Here is a 20,132-nt window from a genome sequence, read left to right on the forward strand (position 1 = left end):
GATGCTATCTTCAGGTAGACAGTGTCAGAATTGAGTTAAAATGTTGGAAACTCCGCTGCTGTCACAGAGAATTGCTTGTTGTGGGGAAAACCCTCGCCTGGTGTTGGAAGTGTGAGGGCTGCAGTGGTGTAAGAGTAAAGGAGACACGCAGGAGGAGGACCGGGTTTTCTTAAACAGCAACTAACATGATTGTTTACATAGAAAACCCTGAAGATCTGCAAAACAACCAGAAGTTATAAGTGGATACGCAAAGTCATAGTGTATGAAGCTAAAATTTACAATATCAATTCTATTATTATCTTCTAACAGGAAAAAAAATGTGAAATGAAATGGAAAAACAGTTCTGTTTATAATAGGTCCCCAAATCAGATTATTTAGAAATAAATGTAGACAGATGTACACTGAAAACCACAGGGTACGGCTGAGAGAAATTTTAAGACTTAAATGAGTGGAAAGATATATTATCTTCGTGGATTGGAAGATTCAATTTTAAGATGTCAGTTCTTCCTAAATTGATCTATACATTTAATTCAATCCCAATAAGAATCCCTGGAAGTTTACAAACTGATTTTAAAATTTATATGGATGCAAAGGACCTTGGATTGCCTAAATAATTTTTAAAAAGAAGAACAAAGTTGCAGGACTTACTATAAAGTTCCAGTATTCAAGACTGTACTATAAACAAAAGAATAGGTATATTGATAACTCAACAAAACATCAGAGAGTCCAAAAATATCTCTGTATGTTTAATGGATTGATTTTTTTAATAAAGGCACAAGGCAATTCAATGGGGAAAGGGAGTCTTTATTTGAAAGTTAATAAGAGTATAGATCTTAAAAGTTCTCATAACAAAAAAATTTTGTGACTGTGTGGTAATGGATGTTAATAGAATTGTGGAGATCATTTCACAATATATACAGATAATGAATCATTATGTTATATACCTAGTAAATAATAAACTAATATAATGTTATATGCCAGTAAAAAAAGTGGTCTATTCCATATGGGAAAAAAAATGTTGACTCTTACCTCATATCAGACACAGTAGTTAACTTGTAATGGGTCATAAGCCGAAATGTAAGATCTCAAACTATGAAACTTTTAGCAGAAAACAGGAAAAAAATTTTGTGACCTTATTGAGGAAAAGATTTGTTAAACAGAAGATGAAAAGCACAAAGGAAAGACATATTAGAATGGACTTCATTAAAATAAAAAGCATTTACTCCCCCAAAGACATAGGTAAGAAAACAAAATCAAAACACAGGCCATTGATTGCGAGAAAATATTGACAAAACATGTGCCTGTCAAAGGGTTTCTAGCTGTAGAATATGTAAAGTACTCTTAGAACTCAATTCTTAAAGACAACCCATTTTTTAAAAAAATGGACATAGGATTGGATATTTCACAGATGACCAGTAGACACATGAAAAGATGCTCAACATCCCCCAATGGAAGATGCAGATTAAAACCACAGTGAGATAATACTACGTAGCCACTAGGATGAATTAAACCAGAAAAAATCTGACAATACCAAGTATGATCAATAATGTGTTCCATATTTTGACCATGATGTTTTCTGGAGTTTATATATAAGGCAAAATTAATCAAAGTGTACATTTTAAATGGATATAGCTTATTGCATGTAAATTGTACCTTAATGACGTTGACTTAAATATAAGCCTATGGAAGAATAACAATTATTAACCCAATGGACCAAGATATAAGGATGCTTGGGTACTTGCTAAAGGAGTAAGTGTAGCTGGGATCAGACTTAGTTCTTAACCCAGACTATTTTCCCTTCCAATTAGATTGTGCTGCTGAGCACAGACTGCAGGATTGAAGGAAGGAAGAAGCAAGAAGGGAAACAAGTGTCCTAAGAATGGACCTGCTGTAATCCAGACCCTCAGTCTTGTCCCAACCAGTGATGACAAAACACTTCCCCACAGGACTAAAGACATGCCTCGCTTTTCACTTGAAATTTTTCATCTCTTAAAATAGCTTCCTCGTTTTTCTTTCTCTTCCCTAATCATAACAGTCCATTTGAATTATATAGACATATGTGGAAACAAAGTCCAGTGGCTTAATACTATGTACTGTTAAGAGATGTAAATAAAGAACTTTGGACACATCTCCTCCTGCCAGTTTATGAGTGGGTGCTCCTTGGAACATATCTCAATTATTTAGATGGATTAAAAGTATGTAAAGAATTTGGAGAGAATCAGAAAATGCAGAGAATGTTTTGAGTTATTGCTTTTTGGAATTAACACGTAAATTTGCCCATTTCTCCCTAGCTTATTATTTTCAACATTTTAATATCCTGTGTATTTTACATGTATTTTCCCTATACTTTTCTTGGGCTTAAAAATAGTTTTGTTGAAATTTGATATTTTTTCTCTAGCAGGACATTTTATCATCTTGAAATTGCTGAGGTACTAAACTTTTGTCACATTATATTTGATGTCAGTGTGCAGATTCAGCTGTAAGAAAAAAAAAAAAGAAAGATAATTCAAGGGAGGAGCACTTCTTTAAATACACATCCACCGGCCTTTGTTATCTAACTGCAGTGAAATTGGGTCATCTTTCAGGATTTCCAGTGTGGAGCTGTGTCCGTGAAGGGCTTGAATTGCATAGTTACATTTCTGAAAAGCTTCTGTGTTCAAATAGCAAAAAATCACATTGAGAAATTAAAAAATGTTCTCTGTGAATCTGAATTTTTATAGCATACTTTACTTGAATATATGGGAAACAAGTAATGTAACAAAGGAGTTCATGGGAAATAATCTAAATCTGATGTTCCAGAGAAAACTAGCATTTATTGAACACCAGCTTTGCCTTCGGTACTGTAAAGTACTTTATGCATATGATCTTATTTAGTCTTGTCAGCCCTACAGTATAGGTAGTACCATTATCCCCATTTTGCAGATGGGAAAATAAAGGCACAAAGAGATGATGATAAGTTTCAAGATTTTAATCCTGGCCTCCTGTCTCTGCAGCCTGCACCCTCTAACCCTGGCCATACTCGCAGGAACAGGCCTTCGCTCTTCCCTGTACCTGCCCTATTCCTTCCCACCCGCATTCATCCTGTTTGTCCTCCTGGAGAGCCCAGCCTGCCCTCTCCAATGGTCACGTCCTGTCCACCCTTCACTATCTGGACACTTTGACCTTCTGCATTCCCACCGCAGCTACTCTGCCTGATTTCCTATTGACCAAACATAATCGCTCCCTAATATTTGGGTAATAACCTCAGAACCAGTTGTCCTGCCTCACGTTGCTCTTCCTCCAAACCATCCTATGTAATCCCCTTAATACATAGTCTTACCTTGGGTGGCTCCCACTGTTCTACTTTGAATCCTGGTTTGGAGAACACTCAAGGCCCTCCCAAATCTTTGACCCACTTTCCAGCTCCATTCAGATGTGGAAACACCAACCCCACACAGGTATTTCTCAGGTCATTTCAATGTGCTTGGCATATAAGAAACAATGTTAGTTATCATTTGTTTTGTATTTAATATATGAAGATGATATTCTTAGTTACATAGTTCAAACACTAAAAAATATAGAAAATGGATTGTTGAAATATCTTCTACTTATTCTTGGCCCCATCATCCCACTTCCCATTCCCTACCCCCACACATTAAACTATTATAATTAATTTCTTTTTTTTAAAGATAAATGATAGCATACAATACACATTGACCTACATGTTGCTTTTTTCTACTTCATATATCTTGGACATCTTTCTGTGTCAATAGCTGAAGCGCTTGCTCCTTTCTCTTTTACAGCTGCATAGAAATTTTTATAACTGTATGGATGTGTCATAATTTAATTAACCATAATTTAATTATTACCTGATGGTGCACATTTATGTCATTTCCAGTCTTTTACTGTTATAGACAAAGCAAATATCCTCAATCACACTGTATGCATGAAAACTTATTTGTGAAGTATTTTCCTAGAGGGAGAAGTAGAAAAATGATTTATGTATTTGTAACTTTAATAGATACTGCCAAACTATCCTACTTAGGGGACGTATTGGTTCCTACTTGCAACAGAAACAAATGAATCAACAGTTTCCCCACAGCCTTGCCACACACTGTGGTATTAAACTTTCCATTTTTGCCTATTGATGGGAGAAATGGTGTTTTAGTGTAGTTTTAGTTTGCCTTTAAAAAAATGAATGAGTTTGTGCATTTTTCAAATGTGTAAAGGCCATTTGGTTTTCTTCTTCTGTTTTGGCTATTCATACCTTTTGCACATTTTAAAAATTGTTCTGTGCTTTCCCTTATCAATTTACAGGTAGTGTAGAGGTTATGGAAGTTAGCCCTTTTTCTGTATATGTGATGCAAGCATTTTTCAAGTTTGTCATTTGTCTCTTGTTTATGGTGTTTTATTCATGCAGGTGTTTTTGACTTTGGCATTGTGAACTTGTCGTTTTCTTTCATGGCGTCAGGACTTTAAGTCATGTTATAAATGCCTTTCCCACTCTGAGATGATGTGTATTTTCCGTTATTTCTCCTAGAAGTTTGGTTCTTTCACTTCCCACGTTTAAATCTTTGAGCTGTCTAGAATTTATCCTGGCACATATAATGCGATAATGTTCCCCCTTTTTCCCAGATGGCTTCCAGTTTATACCAACACCATTTATTAAATTATCCTTATATTCCCCACTGCTTTGAATGCCACCTTTACGTGCTAAAGTCCTGTATGCACCTGCCACTATCCCTGGGCTTTCTATTCTGTCTGGTTGGTTTGCTGTCTGTTCATATGCCAGGACCCATCTGTTCATGTACTAAGCATGGCTGAAAATCAGGCAGAGCTGGCTTTCCCTCGCAGATCCTTCTTTTCAGAGTTCTCTTTCCAATCAGCATTTACCGATTCTTTAAATGTGTCGTTTCAGTAAGTAACAACAGGAACAACAAACAACAACAAAAACCCTTCCTGTTGGATATTTTTTCGTGATCATATTAAGTTTATAAGTAACTTAGGAAAACTTGGTGATTTTGAATCTTACTCTCTAAGAATGTAGTCAGTTCTTCTATTTTTGTTCCATTCTACTTCTTTGTCCTCCAAGAACTTTTAAAAAATTTTTGTCAAATTGGTTTTATTATGTTTCTTCCTGGATATTTTATCCATTTGTTGCTAATGTGCATGGAACCTTTTCTTTTGTTATATTTTCTGTTAGTATGTATGGAGACTTTTAGTTTCTGTGTATTAATTTCATAGCTCGCTAGCTTAATGTGTTTTCTTATTCTAGTAGTTCTTGTTTTTAATGATTCTCTTGATTTTCCAAATAATCATATAATCTACATATTAGCAGTTATCTTATGTAGTACTTTGTCTTTTCCAAAACCATTTTGGATAGGGAAATGCCTTTTTTGACAAGAATGGAAAAAAGAAATCGCCTACTTCCTTCTAAATAGTGATGTGCTCTGATCACATAAATGCATGCCTTCCTGGAGTTTCTCATGATTATTTATTTATTTATTCTAAAAATATTTTTTTTAAAGATTTTATTTATTTTTATTTGACAGAGACAGAGACAGCCAACGAGAGAGGGAACACAAGCAGGGGGAGTGGGAGAGGAAGAAGCAGGCTCATAGCAGAGGAGCCTGATGTGGGGCTCGATCCCAGAACGCCGGGATCACGCCCTGAGCCGAAGGCAGATGCTTAACCGCTGTGCCACCCAGGCGCCCCTATTCTAAAAATATTTTATTTATTAGAGAGAGAGAGAGAGCATGAGTGGGAGGCAGGGGCAGAGGGAGAAGCAGACTACCTGCTGAGCAGAGAGCCCAGTTTGGGGGCTGGATTCCAGGACCCTGAGATCATGGCTTGAGCTCAATTTAGATGCTTAACTGACTGAGCCACGCAGGTGCCCCTCATGATTATTTTAAATGTCATACACTTGGCTGAAATCTTTTGTTACTGACTCTGGAGTTTCACATAGGAAGCACCTTTCCTAAAATTAATTGGACCACGAAGCAATTATTCATTTCTACTATAGCACTTGATGTTATTTCTCACGTGGAATGTAGCTTTGCCTTTAGTGCTTTCGTATTCTTCTTCTAGGTTGTGAATTCTGTACATAAGTGCAGTACGTTTTAAGTTTTAGGAGGTCAATTCATATTTGTTAGTAATTTATTTTATTTAAAACTACTCATATAATTATAGAATTCTCACAACGTGCATATGAATGATTGGAATACTCCAAAATTATTATCTGCCTTGTCTTTATATTATCCCTAATCATATTCAACATTTTCAGTTGTTTCATTATACTAAATAATCTGTGCTTTATCCTTTCTATTATTAAATTAGTATGTGTTGTACCATATCCATGATCTCTTTTATTTGATTTTTGTGTCAAGGGCTAATAGTTCCCACTCCTACTGATTTTGTTGGGAAAGGCAATATGCCTATGAGAGACTATTTCCTAGACTCCTCTGTGGGTAAGTGTAGCCATGGGAATAATTTCTGGCTGCTGGGATGTAGGTAGAAGTTACTGAGCAGAACATCCCTGCCTGGAATTTGGAGGTCAAGGCTGGAGAAGGAGGTTCTTGCATACGGAAATGATGGAAGGCCACGGAGTGTGAATAAGACGAGCTACCTAATTTGCAGGGGGCAGCACAAAATGAAAGTGAGGGGCCCTTGTTCAACAGTTACTAATAATGAGAAAATGCCAGCAGCAGAGCGTTAACCCCAGTGCTGGGTCCTTCTCAGCGTGGGGCTCAGTGAGACAGCACAGGTCCCATGCTCGTGAAGCTGACCCTGGCGTGAAGGAGCCCGGGACCCTGGGATGTCCTGGAACTGCCAGCCCTGCACTGCCTGTCTGTTCTTCATTTAATGGAGAACACAACCCCCATCTTGTTTAAGGGGTTATCTCAGTTTTCTATTGTGTGCCTCCCACAACTGATGTGTTGCCATTATCCTCATTTTACAGATGAAGAAACTGAGGCTCAGACAAGTTTAGTACCTGGTCCTTGTAGGCCGTTTGGGGTGTGGACTCAGGCCCTGTGAATTGGGTCATATCCTCTAGTGCCAACACTGTGTCTTTCCTTTCCTGCAGAGATGGTATCATTCTGCATTTCCTTTTTCTGGCAAGACTTTGCACTCTGCAGGTTTGTTTGTCTCCCGGGGCCCCTCTTTGTAGTCTATTAATAGGAGGAGGGCAGCACTTAATCCCACTGATTTTTCCTCCATCACATTTAATTTGTACTCTGGAGTAGACAAGATGCAGAATCTTAGTCCAGATTTGAAATATGGCCCCCCAAAAGTGATTCACTTCTATCTCTAGCAAAATGTTTATAGCTTATTCCTCTCCCTTCGCAGATAAAGAGTTAAGATCTTACATAATTCAATTAAAAAAGAAACTCAAAATATGTGAGATCTCATCTGATGTGGATTTCTCTCTGCTTGACCCTTCAAGAGGAAGGCATGTACTGGCGGTCCTTCCAGTGAGATCTCAATCAGGAAAATGCAGCTAGAATTTATTCCTTTAATAGTGCATCAGGGTAAATAGTGTTTATTGCCCTCGGACGTTCTCATCAATGATCATGGGTGGCACTGTGGCCACCAAGTATTATTTATTTGACTAGCACACAAGCCGTGGCTGCTACTTCACCTGCTTGGGGACCCCATGTGACACAAGTATTGTATTTGCTAGACTCTGAGATGATTGCAGTTTGGCTGAGCTCCAGCATAAGCACCCAACCTTGGTTAACATCCACAAGTCAACATTCTGGACCACATCGTGGGTGGTGTTGGGGTGGGGGTGGACACAGCGTGTCTTCACAGGTAATCACAGTGCATCATGTGGGAGGATGGCAATGGCATATGGCAATCTACTTCTCTCCCTCTTTATAGGAGGAGAGAAAATTCCCTATCTTCCCTAAGAGGAAGAAATTCTAGTCTGTTCAGTCAGATTCCAAGGCAGTGAATGCTGGTATTTCCCAGTGGGCACATTACCTGTACATGCTTCCTCATCTTTCATTTGGTAAGAGGGCCAGGGTCCCTTTTAAACTAGGCCCAGGAAGGTAATGCATGGATGCTGGGGAGGCCCAGTGGCTCACAGACTAGAGATCAGACCTGCATTTAGGTTGAAACCCCTACTTAGCCCTTGACTTCCAAACTGATGTTACCCTACACCTCTCATTGGGGTGTCAGGCACACTTGTGATTGTCGCATTTGCAATTGTGTGACCCTTAAGGGGTCCATGGAGGATAGGACTCTGGTGTTCCTGGGTCTTTCACTAGAGCGTTATTTTTTAAGAATTTAATTCAATTAGCCAATTATTAGTTTTAGATGTAGTGTTCAATGATTCATCGGTTGCGTGTAACACCCAGTGCTCATCCCATCATGTGCGCTCCTTAGAGCATCATTTAATATCCAAATCTTACCATAAGCTTGGGTCCTCTGGTTATGGTGAAGTATAATGACGGTCTCATGAAGTACTATTCTCTGAAACTTGGTGTAAGGGTTGAACTGTGTCCTTCCCCACCCCTCATTCATTTGTTGAAGTCATAACTCATAGTATCTCAGAATGTGACTATAAAGAGGTAAAATGGATCACTAGAGCCCTAATCCATTATGACTGGTGGTGTCCCTCAAGAAAGGGAAATTTGGGGATAGATACACATGGAGGGAAGACAGTGTAGAGACCCAGAGTGATGGCTGTGTTCCAGCAAAGGAGAGAAGCCTGGACCAGATCCTTCCCTTGTAGCCCTCATAAGGGACCAACCTGCTGATGCCTCGAGTTCAGTCCTAGCCTCCAGCACTGTGACACAATATTTCTATAGCTTACGTTATTTGTCTGTGGCATTTTGTTATGGTAGCCCTAGCCAACTGATGGGCTTGGCAAGCAGGCTGGGCAACCCTAAAAGCCAGTGGACCGCATGGAGAGATGTAGGAAGACCACTCTGCAATATTTGAAGTAGTCACCACACCTTTTCCTCCACCACTCAGAGACAGCAACATTGATGACATTTGCTTGTCTGCAAGGAGCTCATAAATTTTGCCAGCAACTATACTACTTGCATGTGATAGGTAGAAGACTCCAGTCTCACACCTGCTTTTTTAAAATAAGGAAATTTAGGACAGGTGTTTCGTGATCTGAGTTAGGTCACACAGAGGTCAGGTCAGTGGTAAAGTGGAATAGATTGGAGCCTTCCAAGTCTTAGTTATTTATTGATGAGAATTCTGATTCTCAGTAGGAAGTCGCTATGCTTGTTTTAGTCCTGAAATACTTAGAACAGTGCTTGGCACACAGTAGATGCTAAAAATTGTAGCTATTACTATTTGTGTCCAACTCTGGAAAAGGATTGCTTTTTTGAAGTTAGCCGTCAGAGGGGAGTGTCTGTCTCTTGAAATTTGTACACTTTTGGCGTGCTTAATAAAATATTTCTAATGACATTATGAGGTCTGAGCATGTTGCCTTGAGCAATCCGGGTTACATTTTTAACTTTTTACCACATTATCAATAAATCTCCTTTGAAAAGAATAATAGGCCTTCACTATCTGGTGGTTGGCCAATGCAAAAATATTTCTTGAACAAATCAAAAACACACAGTGTTTTATGGAAGAGGTTGATAAAATAAGGAAAATAGAAGTCTAGTATCTCCAAGGTACTAGATAAATATTTTAATCATTAAGACTTAAAGTTCTAATTAATATATGACAAATATTTTACCAGTATGTTTGTGAATGAGCAACCTGGTCATCAAAAAAACAAGGTTTCTAAAGGTCCTGAAGAGTTTAATTCACTAAAAACAGGAAAAATTATATTGACTATATTACCCTGTATTTGCATACGAAATTTTGTTTTTTACCATCTCTTTTTTTAAGATTTCATTTCTTTATTTGAGAGATGGAGAGAGACCATGAGCAGTGGGGGGAGGGGCAGACAGAGAGGGAGAAGAAGACTCCCTGCTGAGCAGGGAGCCTGATGTGGGGCTCAATCTCAGGACCCTGGGATCATGACTTGAGCCGAAGGCAGACTCTTAAGTGCCTGAGCTACCCAGGTACCCCCTGCATTCTAAATTTTCTGGCCTCTGATTGACTATTGAAAAAATGGCTTCAAGTAGGTACATTTTTATGGATTTGCAAACCACTGGAGAACTGGATTGGTCTTTTCTTTCTAAAGACAAGCTCCCAGCCTGCCTATTAATCTAGAGTAATGAATATATATTCAATAAATGTTGTTGAATGACCCAGTGTATGAGTGCTTTTCCTGGGTTTCTATGAATCAAGGGAGAGAAGGCAACATATCAGTAAAGAATGAACATTTTTACTTTGAAACAAGGAAGGCAATTTATTGTAGTGAGATTACATTGAAATTCTATATATGATCCCCAATGCATATAGAGTAATTTCCTCCACACTGTTGGAGAAGATATTACTGAGCCACAGAGAAACTCACAGTGCTCTAAATTAGTCAATATTGATGTACTGCATTTTTACTCATCTGTCCAAATTGAAAATGAGATGATTAAACAGACACATTTAAGTATTTTTCATCAATTTTAACAATGACCTTTTCATTTACTGGCGTTTGTAATGCCTTTGATAACTCCAGACACTGAAGTCTATTCCTTGCAGTCTGCTCCTTTTTCTTATCATGGTGAGTAATTTTCACAAAGCTGCTTACTGGAGTAAACTTCTAACAGAGATTTAAACATTTCCCCCTAAATGGAGTTTGTGGAAGATATGAAAAATGGCATGACATTTGAGGCAACATGAAAAGAGAAGAAAAATTACTTTGGAACACCAACCAATAGAAAAGTGTCCCAGGAGGCAGAGACCAGCAATGCCATAGACCACAAGTTCACAAACAAGTACACACATATTCATGTAGACATCTTTGCACCTAACACCTTGTCTTCAGTACATTTATACACTTGCTACATGTTGCACAAATTCGGGCACACATAGACACTACCTGAGTGCTGTTGCATAGCTAGCCCCTCTGAGGAGGCTCTACACAACTTCTCTAAAGGAGCTTATTCTCGACTTTTTAGAAAACAGAGTCTAAAGCAGTTCTTTATACAGTCATGCATTTACAGAGATACCACAAGCCATGTCATGGTGTCTGGACGGCCTTCCTAAATGTAGGATTCTTTAGCATACTGGAGTTGGTCCGCCTCAAAGACTGGCTGACTACCTCGCCGCACTAGGTGGTCCAGCTTAGACTTCTGTTTTGACTCAGATACAGTTCTTAGCCGGTGCAGCTCTGGTCTCCCTGTGACAGTCACTTGTCCTATCGTTTCGACAGAAGTGTGGACAGTCCTGCTCTGTTTCCAACTCTCAGTCCTGGGAGATAGTCTGTGCCCGTCAAGTGGTTCTTGACTGCGTATATTTCTTGAATTCCCTCCGTGGTGAAAAGGTAGGAGAGGCGGTAGTTGAGTGTCCTGGCTGAACATTCTAGCCCTCATGCTGCCAACTGTTTGGCCCCCATAGGCCGAGAGGTCCGATGCATGGCACCGAATGGCCTCTTCGTAAGATGGTGGACTCCCAGGGCTTCTCTGATCCACATGCAGGAACACATCCTTGACTGAGACGCTGTAGGATCTGGAGCTAAAGTCTAGCGCTGTTTGGCCCTGGATTTCAGACAAGTTTTCCTGGATGATTCGCCCAGCAAGCTGGCTTTCTTTTTTAAAACCTTTCTTTACTTGGTCTCTTGTAAAGCCTTTGGATTTCACAGACACACAGCTGGGGGTTTTGGTCAGCACTCTTTTGTGAGAGGCAAAGGAGAATGACATGGAATGTTTTTTAATCTCTCTGTTGGGCTTACTTTTCTCTGTCTTTGTGAAAGACTGATGTCTGGTGAAGAAATTTCTTTTGGGACTGGAAGGAGAAGCCACGGGGGAGCTGTCAGAGGAAGCATCCAGAGAGCCACTGGAGGAGGCTTTGGGTGCCAGTCCCCACAGTAACCCCAAACCCTGAGTCGAGTTCTTCACCTTCAGGTCCTGTGGCCTCTGGATTTTGCCTTCAGCTGCAGGAAACACTTCCTCTGGAAACGGGTCTTCGGCTTCCTCACCTTCCAAACAAGCCCCTGCCTGGGCCATGGTGAAGTCGTCCTCACTTCGTGTTAGTTTTTGGTGAGTTTTCTGACTCTCGAGGCTCTCCTGTGAGGATGACATGCTGGGCTCTGAGTAGCTCCTGTCTGGTTCCCTGAGGGAGTTTTTCAGCCTGGCTACGGTGCTGACAATGGGCTCTGGGCTCAACTCCCAAGCGAGCTGCGGGCCTCTGGGCTCCCAGCAGGCAGCCATCTCCAAGGGCATCTGGGGCTGCCTGTTTGGGGAGCCTGTGGCACCGCTGGATTCCACATCAGGATCGTTGCTGTCATAGGCTGAGTCATTCTGCAGCGTTGACATGTCTGGAGGAAGTTAAGGGACAGTTGAGTTTCTGGGTCAGTTTCTTTGACAAATAAACTTTTGTACAATTCACCCTACTAGTATCAAGTATGGCGCTAGGTAATCTGGTGAAGCTACTCTGAGGCTTGATATGAAAGAGATCGGTCACATTAAAATTTTGTTCCTTTCCTAGTTTGAAGTGCAGAAGAGAAGTAGGAAAAGGAAATACTAGTGAGAGAATGAGAAAAGAGACAAAACAGCGTTTCACCGAACATTAATTGATCTTAAATTTAAAAATTTATCCTTTGGATGGCTCTTTTATTGGATCCATTCCATTTTAATGGACCCATTTCTCTTTATGTGGAAAAAACCCTCTAGCCAAAGATAACTTGGTAAAAGTAGCAGTTCTTTATGATTCAGAAAGAAGCTGAGGGGGTGTCAGCTGAGTGAGGAGACTGCAGGAAAATTTGAGAGCAAGTTTCCACGTTAATGGCATCCTATGAATTTGGTTTGGCGACTTGTGCAGGCAACTTCTGCTTCAAATACCAGAGATACTTTGCATTACTGGCATGGACTGGCAGACTGGAATGGACTTCCCCCACAATCATAATCAATCAAGAGCACATTTGGTACCTGAACTGTCAGTGTGTTCCAGGGAGTCATCAGAAGCAGTACTGGAATGTGCTGGAATGTTCTCCCCAAATATTTCCAAGCAGTTATCGATGAGGAATTCCACCACTGTCTTAACCTATGAGGAAAAAGAAGCCAGTTGTCAGCCTAAAGACATCTTTGATTTTTTTAAAGGAAGAGGAGAAGGAATGGGGTTATAATGAGGATTCACTGTTAGGGAGGTGCCAAAATGAGCATATGAGATCTTTATGTGTTTAAAAAGAACATACAGAAAATTGGTAAAAATCATATATATTGAAGTTATTTTTGAGACATGCAGTTTTTGAGAATTAAAAAAAAAAACTCTAACTAAAATTTTCATATGGGTAAGGAGTTTCCCAAACTGATAGTTGGACTGACAGAGTGCAATGCACAAATGAAAAAAAACCCAGCCAAACAAAAGGGCTTTTCTATCCTAGGAGACAGTGAGATTTAGCCTTAACAAAGGACACCTTTGTCATCTTATGAGACAGGACTGTTCCGTTTCCTTAAATGCATAAATCTAAGAGAGCAGAACTATGACAAAAGCATTTTGCATTTCATATTTCACTGTGAGCTTGAGTCAGCCAGAGAGACTCAGAGGCATTTTATCACTCGGCTTTTTCAAACAGATGGTGAGCTCATACATTGGGAGTTTCTCGGACAGAGACCGGAACAAACCTTGTTGTTCAAGTCTTTCTGGGCTTCTAAAGACAGGTGTTGGTCATTCTCCCGGGTCAGCACGTTGGGTCCGACGCAGATAGCTAGATTGCTGGCGTCCATCTTATTGACGTCGGAGTTCTTGCTGATCAGGTAGAGCACGGAGACCAGGTGCTTGAGCAGCAGGAGGTTGGGCCGGGGGAGCTTATCTGCAACCCTGGAATGAGGTGCAGGGAAGCTGGTTTTAGAGGAAGCTAATGGGCCTCTCAGCTTTAGTGTAGCAAGTTGAAAGTTTCTGCCTAGCCCAGACTTCCTTCAAAATGAGGAAGGTGCATTTTCATCAGTAAGATTGTGAAATGTTCATTCAGACACTTCCAGTGGCAAGTGATGTGGATTGAAACTGGTTAACCACGAGATCTTCAAGACCTAAGACACTGGTCTTTATAACCAGCACACCAATAACACAGCCCTTTATTATTTGTGTAGATCTTACAGTGGGAATCCTTAACTTCTGCAACAAGCTTCATAGTTGATACATTTTGGGAACTGTTTTGTAGAATAATCGTGTAGCCATGCAGAACGTCTTTCTAACACCGTGTGACTGGTATTTTGGGAGCCCAATCATTTGCCTTTCTTGATCTGTGATCATCACACAAAGATGACCCATTTTTATGCCATTCCAAGAAATCTTTGTGGAGAAGAAATTAGTTTCTAAGGGCATGTTTGTAAATATGGTCAAGTCAGGCACTTAAAACGGTAACATTGGTAGTAATGATAACAAATGAGATGAGTAAAGCCTCACTTTTTCAAAATATGCAACAGTGACTCTAATATGGGGACTGTTTTCACTTCTCATAAGAAGTTACTATTATGGGAGAGCGTATTGTCTTTAAGGAGAAACTTACGGTAATCTTAGGATTTTCAATTTGGGACAGATATTCTAATGTCTTCAATTTATCAATAACTATTTCACTGGAAATATTTAGCCACATGGGACTATCATAACAAAGAGACAGACTTTCATAGCATTTGGCAAAACTGCTGATATTTTGAAGTTAGGTGTTTGAGATTGTCTGGTCGCTAGCAGGTTACAGTTTCATTTACAAATGTAATCATTTCTGTTGTCTTTGGAATTTGTTTTTATAGAGTTTTCATTTTGGTTAATTAGAAGACTGTGAAATAGGCTGTGGAATTTTATGATCAAAACCATCCCTTCCAGATTGTTCTCCTATGCTTTAAGGGACGTTTTATGGGGGAAATTGTTGCCTTGTCTGACACAAATCTATTAGATTGAGGATAACCCACATCCCTACACTTGGCTGCTTAACCTGTTTTGAGGCTTTCGTCTACGATTTTGTCTCATACCTTCTTGAACTACTTATGCTTTTAGCCTCCTCCACCTCTTGGGATTTGTGAATGTTGAAGTTCACTTTCTAGAAACTCTTTGAAAAAGCGCTTCCTTTCCTTTGGCTAAAACTACTTTAAAAGGAATGTCCAGGATACCTTGTGATTTTTATTCTGGGCATAGATACATAATTCTACTCTGATTCCCTACACATGTCAGTGTTCCTGAAACACTCAGAGAATCGTGTGAAGAATCAGAAGACGGAGACCATGTGGGCCTGGCCTCTGGCAATGACTCCGGCCACTTACTGTTTCAGGGCCTCAATTTTGTCCTCCTCGGTCTGCCTCTCCAGTGCGTCCATCCACTCCTCAAACAGGTCACATGAAAGTAGCTTCTGTGGGATACTTCTGAGGAAGTCCTGGAGGATGAAAGGGGAACGGTTGGGCCTGGTTGGGTTACATCATGTACTGGTGTCCTCATCTTCCCCTTGTCTGGTCCAGCTCAGGGACCCTCTGATCATCCTGCCACAGGCTGCACCCCCTTCCTTCCTGCATTTGAACACTCTAGGGAAATCTCTCTCAGCAACTTCCTGACAGTGAACAGAGTGAGGCCATCATCTGAGGGGCTCCCAGCTTCAGGAGCATGGACTTGGCCTTTTCTCATCAGAATTTGGGGGAGAATGTACTGTATCATTCTCTGTTGGAATCTGAGATCATAGACACAGATGTTTATATAAGAGAAAGAAGGCTTCACTAAAAAACTTAAACTCTAAGATCAGTTTACTTTGATTTGTAGGGAGAAGGGCCCGTTTCTTATTTTCAGAGACTTAATGCGTCAGAGTCCACCGCAGGTTATTGGCAGAAATGTCGTGACCTCACCTTAAAGACCGCAGCCAGAAGGTGCACAGGGAGACTTTTCAGATCCACCATGCCTCCCGAGTTGAGCTCCTCCTTTAGCTCTTTGCGGGCTTTCTCATTGGCTGCTTTCCTGAAGATCCCTTCTGTGGAAGGTCCTTTAAGGCACAGAATAGTGAGAATATCCTGTAGGAAAGAGATGTAGAAATAGGAAAAGGTTACCCTTACTTTGAATACATGAAACCATGTGCTGCTACTACTACATGAAAAATCTATGTTTGGTTATTAAAACGGTGCATGAGAACAGTAGCAAACTTCACCTGTGATAGAGAATCCTCTCCATAAAAGGTGGTTCTCTGTGATACCAACATGGTCTTTACAAGAGACCACGAATGCCAGGTTTTCACAGCCCCATTACTATCAACTGTCTTCCTCCACTCTGCTATATTTTTCAGAAGAGATAAGTTTGAAAGCGCTAATTTTGTACATTCTTAAATTATTTCCGGTCTCTCTCCTTTCAAGTCATTCTATATATAAACACTGGATTTCTGATCAGATACTTTATACCCCATCTCTATCTGTTGACTTCTCAGAAGCTACGTATCTTTTAGCATTCTTAAGTCCATGAAATCAAGAGGATGGAGGGATGGAGGGATGGAGGGCAAGTACAACTAACTTGTAGAATGTAAACAGCCTCCTAGTCTCCTGACTGCACTCACATGTGGAAACACCATTTCCAAAAGTGGAAAAACCTAACGATTGGCCCCAGCAAGTTTAGCATAAGAATGATATTTAGAGCTCCCAAGGATTTTTCACATCTGACAAAAACCTGAAGTAGGTTTGCGAGTATGTACACACCTACCTGAATGGGTCTGGGGAGTGTGTCGTCCTCACCACAGATGATTGACAAGGGCTGATCAAATAGTGATGTTTTTAATTCAGGTTCTGAAGCCCCAGAAAAATCTGACACAGCAGAAAGCCTTCTCATGAGAAAGGGCCAAGACAGCACCTTCTTTCTCTTCTTAATTTCTACAGCCAGGAAAACAAGGCGAAGAGAAAAATTAGATTCATAATTATTAAATTATTAAATAACTATTAAAATAATTAATAAAGATCCATATAAGACAATGGATATTGTCAGCCACATAATGTCATCTAGGGTATGCCTACGAGGGTGTGGGGGAATGATTTTGAAAAACTGAGAAAGCAAAGGGCATGAATTTTAATCTAGAAAAATGAACCCGAAAAGCAACCACATTGGTTACCAGAGCAACCGGCCCCTAAATATCAACACCCAGGTTCCTCAAAGTCTCCACCTTTCCTGTTTTTACTCTTCACTGGCTGTTTGCTACAGAAAATCGGCAAAAACTAGCCGAGCAGATTACAAACAACCATCTTCATATATTGACCTTAATAACTCCGGTGGGTTTTTCTGATGTGAAATAGATTATTTTAATTTTCTCCTTTGACTGGCAGAGAAAACAAAACTTTTTAAAAGGAGAGGAAGTGACTTGCTCAAGATCTTCTTTTTTTTAAATTGAAGTTTAGTTGATATAGAATGTTACATTAGTTTCAGTCACGATGGGAAACGATATGGAGTTTCCTCAAAAAATTAAAACAGAAATACCATATGATCCAGTAATTTTACTGCTAGGTTTTACCCAAAGGGAAAGAAAACATTAATTCAACAAGATTATGTTCACCCCTATGTTTATTGCAGCATTATTTACAATAGCCAGGATATGGAAGCAACCAAAGTGTCCATTGATAGATGAATGAATAAAGAAGACCTGGTCTATAAATACAGTGGAATATTACTGAGCTGTGAAAAAGAATGGAATCTTGCTCCAGATCATTTGGAAGGCTCTTCTGTAGCTGGGCTGGCCAGTGCGCTTCTGCAGCCACACTAGCACCAACCAACCACTAGAGGGAGCTACAGCAGTCTGTCTGCAGTTCCCTTCAGAATCCCCCGCCCTGCCCCGGAGGCTGCTTGAAGATAGGGCTGGCGCAAATTGCCTCGGGAAGGCTTGAACCTAGACCTGGTAGTTGGGAATTATCATGAAAACATTAGTGAGATGTTCTATCTTTGCAAATTCCTGAAGTCATGTGTACAATGGGTATCCCATCTCACATGTTTCCTTCTTTCTTTTTATTCTCCCTCTTTTTCCTTCTCTTGTTTTCCTCTACATATAAAAGCTGTATTTTCTACATGCATTACAGTATGTTTCTACACTGGCAAGTGGAAGAGTATGGATGGAGAAGTGGCTTGTCCTTATGGTTGAAGAGAACTGGGTCGCGGTTATGTAATACAAAACATATTATGAAAACAGTGAAGAGCGAATGGTGGGCTCCTAGGAATTGGAGATCAGCAATGATTGCTTTGTGGGTTCTTACATTCATTCTTCATTAGAGAAGGAAGAAAAGGGAAAAGGAACTATTTTTCATATGTATGCCTGCTTTAATTGTCAAAACAGAAGTAGCCGGGAGATCTGACCCCACCAAAAACTCCTCGGAGAGCTGGGGGGGTTGGCTGTAGAAAGGATCTTTTCTGTCAGAGTGCCCTGATGCTCTAGTGAGCTGGAGTCTGCCGGCCATTTAAGTGTTAATGTTCTGCGGTCTTTAAAAGAATACTTAAAAAAAAAATTCCTAGTAGGGTAAAGTACTGTGGTTTTGCAAACCAAGAACATTTGTTGTTAGCACTTACATAAAAGACCAGTATGTTTTCAAAACTCACCAGTTAGCTGGCAAATATTATCTTCACTCTCACATGATGCCAACAGAGGATGTTCCTTGATATCATCCTAAAAATATATTTATTTTCATTAAAAATGATTGAAGAGATCTACCCAGTCTTTCCCCACAAAATATATGGACAATGTTTTATTCATATTAAAAATTAGTCAATAAAATCCAATGATCTTTTTCTAGCTTCTAGAATCAATAATAAGGTCTTGATTATCATCATATAAGGTCCGAATTAATATATTTAATTAACTACATTTAGGATGTTAATTTTCTACTCTGATAATTATACAATCCAAACAATACTCCGTGAAAACAAAGTTTTCCATGTTCTCACAGTTCAGATGAAATGTTTTTACAATTGCTCTCTTACCTCTGACTGACACTCGATCAATGTCTCCATGTTATTGGCATTTAGTGTTTTTGACTGCAAGAGAAAAAATTAAATGAGGCAAAGATCGTTTGACTATTACCTCTGGAAAACATGAGTTAAGAAATTTAAGAGGGCTACGTACAGCATTGCAGCTGCTTATCAGCTTCATTAGATTTCGGGCTGACTGTCCGGGGATGAATTTTGCTCCCGTGTGGCCTTGGCTCTGCCTGTGAGAAATCATATGGGAGAGAGTGAGGAGGGAGACACATGATAAGTAGTCCAATTTCGGTGCCAAAACACAAAGTCTGAAATGATTAGATAGAAAAGTTTTCATTTCAAGTCTGTGATATGTTACCAGATGTATTCGGCTATTAAGAACAGCACCTGAACATACTTATTTCTAAAATTTTTAAACTTGCTATCGTTACCATGCCAAGCTTTGTTATTCATTTATTCCATTCCCAGCAAGAGATAATCTAACAATCATGATAACTCATGTTTTTTGGGGGCGTGGAGCTGACATTGTCAGGCACTGTATTATGTGCTCTGCATGGAGGAGCTCCTCTAACCCCCAGAGGAAACAGCTGATCCCCAGGATGCTGCTTGCAGGAAACACAAAACGAAGTTAACGTTGACAGAATTCCTATACCGAAAGAGTGCAGGCTCCACCCTGAGACAAACCGTGCTCGGAGTCTGTTAACATTATTTGCTGCATGGTTCAGAGTACAGCCGTTTTCTGTTGGAGGTGCTCTCGAAGACCAGTGTTTGCCAGCTAGCTAATTTTCCAGTTATGTTAATTTATGGTACTTACCCTCGGAGGGCCTCCAGCCGGAGTTCTCTTATCTCCGGGGAACAGTGCAAAATGGGAGAAACAGCATAACACTCTGCTCCTACTAATCCACTGATAGAGAGAGGAAGACTGAACCACTCTAACTTCACGTGTTCTGCATTATAAACGAGAGGGGGCGGGCAGGTGGAAATTCAGAATATTACTGAGACCGGAAAGAACATCATGGGTTGTCACCCAGACATAGCCAGCCAGACACTGGGGAGCTCTCACTTCCTCATTCCTTTTAGGGCAGCTCTGGTTCTTTTTCTTCTAACACTTAAAAGTAAAAAAAAAAAAAAAAAATCTTATAAACTACTAAGGGTGGAAAAGATGACAT

The 20,132-nt window shown here is 40.1% G+C and overlaps 1 protein-coding gene and 1 long non-coding RNA gene across 2 annotated transcripts in view; one reads left to right on the forward strand and one right to left on the reverse strand.

Annotated features, from left to right (window-relative positions):
- LOC123797498 (uncharacterized) overlaps nt 1-20,132 on the forward strand; it is a 215,686-nt gene that overhangs the window by 102,035 nt on the left and 93,519 nt on the right. The gene's annotated exons all lie outside the window — the stretch shown is intronic.
- TAGAP (T cell activation RhoGTPase activating protein) lies at nt 10,260-19,925 on the reverse strand. The gene is made up of 10 exons (XM_045805437.2): nt 19,778-19,925; nt 19,109-19,193; nt 18,967-19,020; nt 18,586-18,652; nt 16,714-16,880; nt 15,876-16,037; nt 15,306-15,415; nt 13,674-13,869; nt 12,978-13,092; nt 10,260-12,367 (listed from the first exon to the last, which is right to left on the reverse strand). The coding sequence occupies exons 2-10, from the start codon at nt 19,133-19,135 to the stop codon at nt 11,094-11,096; spliced, it is 2,172 nt and encodes a 723-aa protein (XP_045661393.2). The 5' UTR covers nt 19,136-19,193; nt 19,778-19,925; the 3' UTR covers nt 10,260-11,093.

Source organism: Ursus americanus, chromosome 11, assembly GCF_024610735.1.
Source record: "Ursus americanus isolate L20-20 chromosome 11, mUrsAme1.1.p, whole genome shotgun sequence".
NCBI classification, from domain to species: domain Eukaryota; kingdom Metazoa; phylum Chordata; class Mammalia; order Carnivora; family Ursidae; genus Ursus; species Ursus americanus.

What these genes read in the sequence shown, in the direction of transcription:
- TAGAP (XM_045805437.2), bottom strand. Translation starts at nt 19,135, where the DNA reads ATGAAGCTGATAAGCAGCTGCAATGCT. An exon ending in TGATCGAGTGTCAGTCAGAG is followed by an intron (nt 18,653 to 18,966) that starts GTAAGAGAGCAA and finishes ATATATTTTTAG; the next exon opens with GATGATATCAAGGAACATCC. An exon ending in AAAATTGAGGCCCTGAAACA is followed by an intron (nt 13,870 to 15,305) that starts GTAAGTGGCCGG and finishes ACCTCATTCCAG; the next exon opens with GGTTGCAGATAAGCTCCCCC.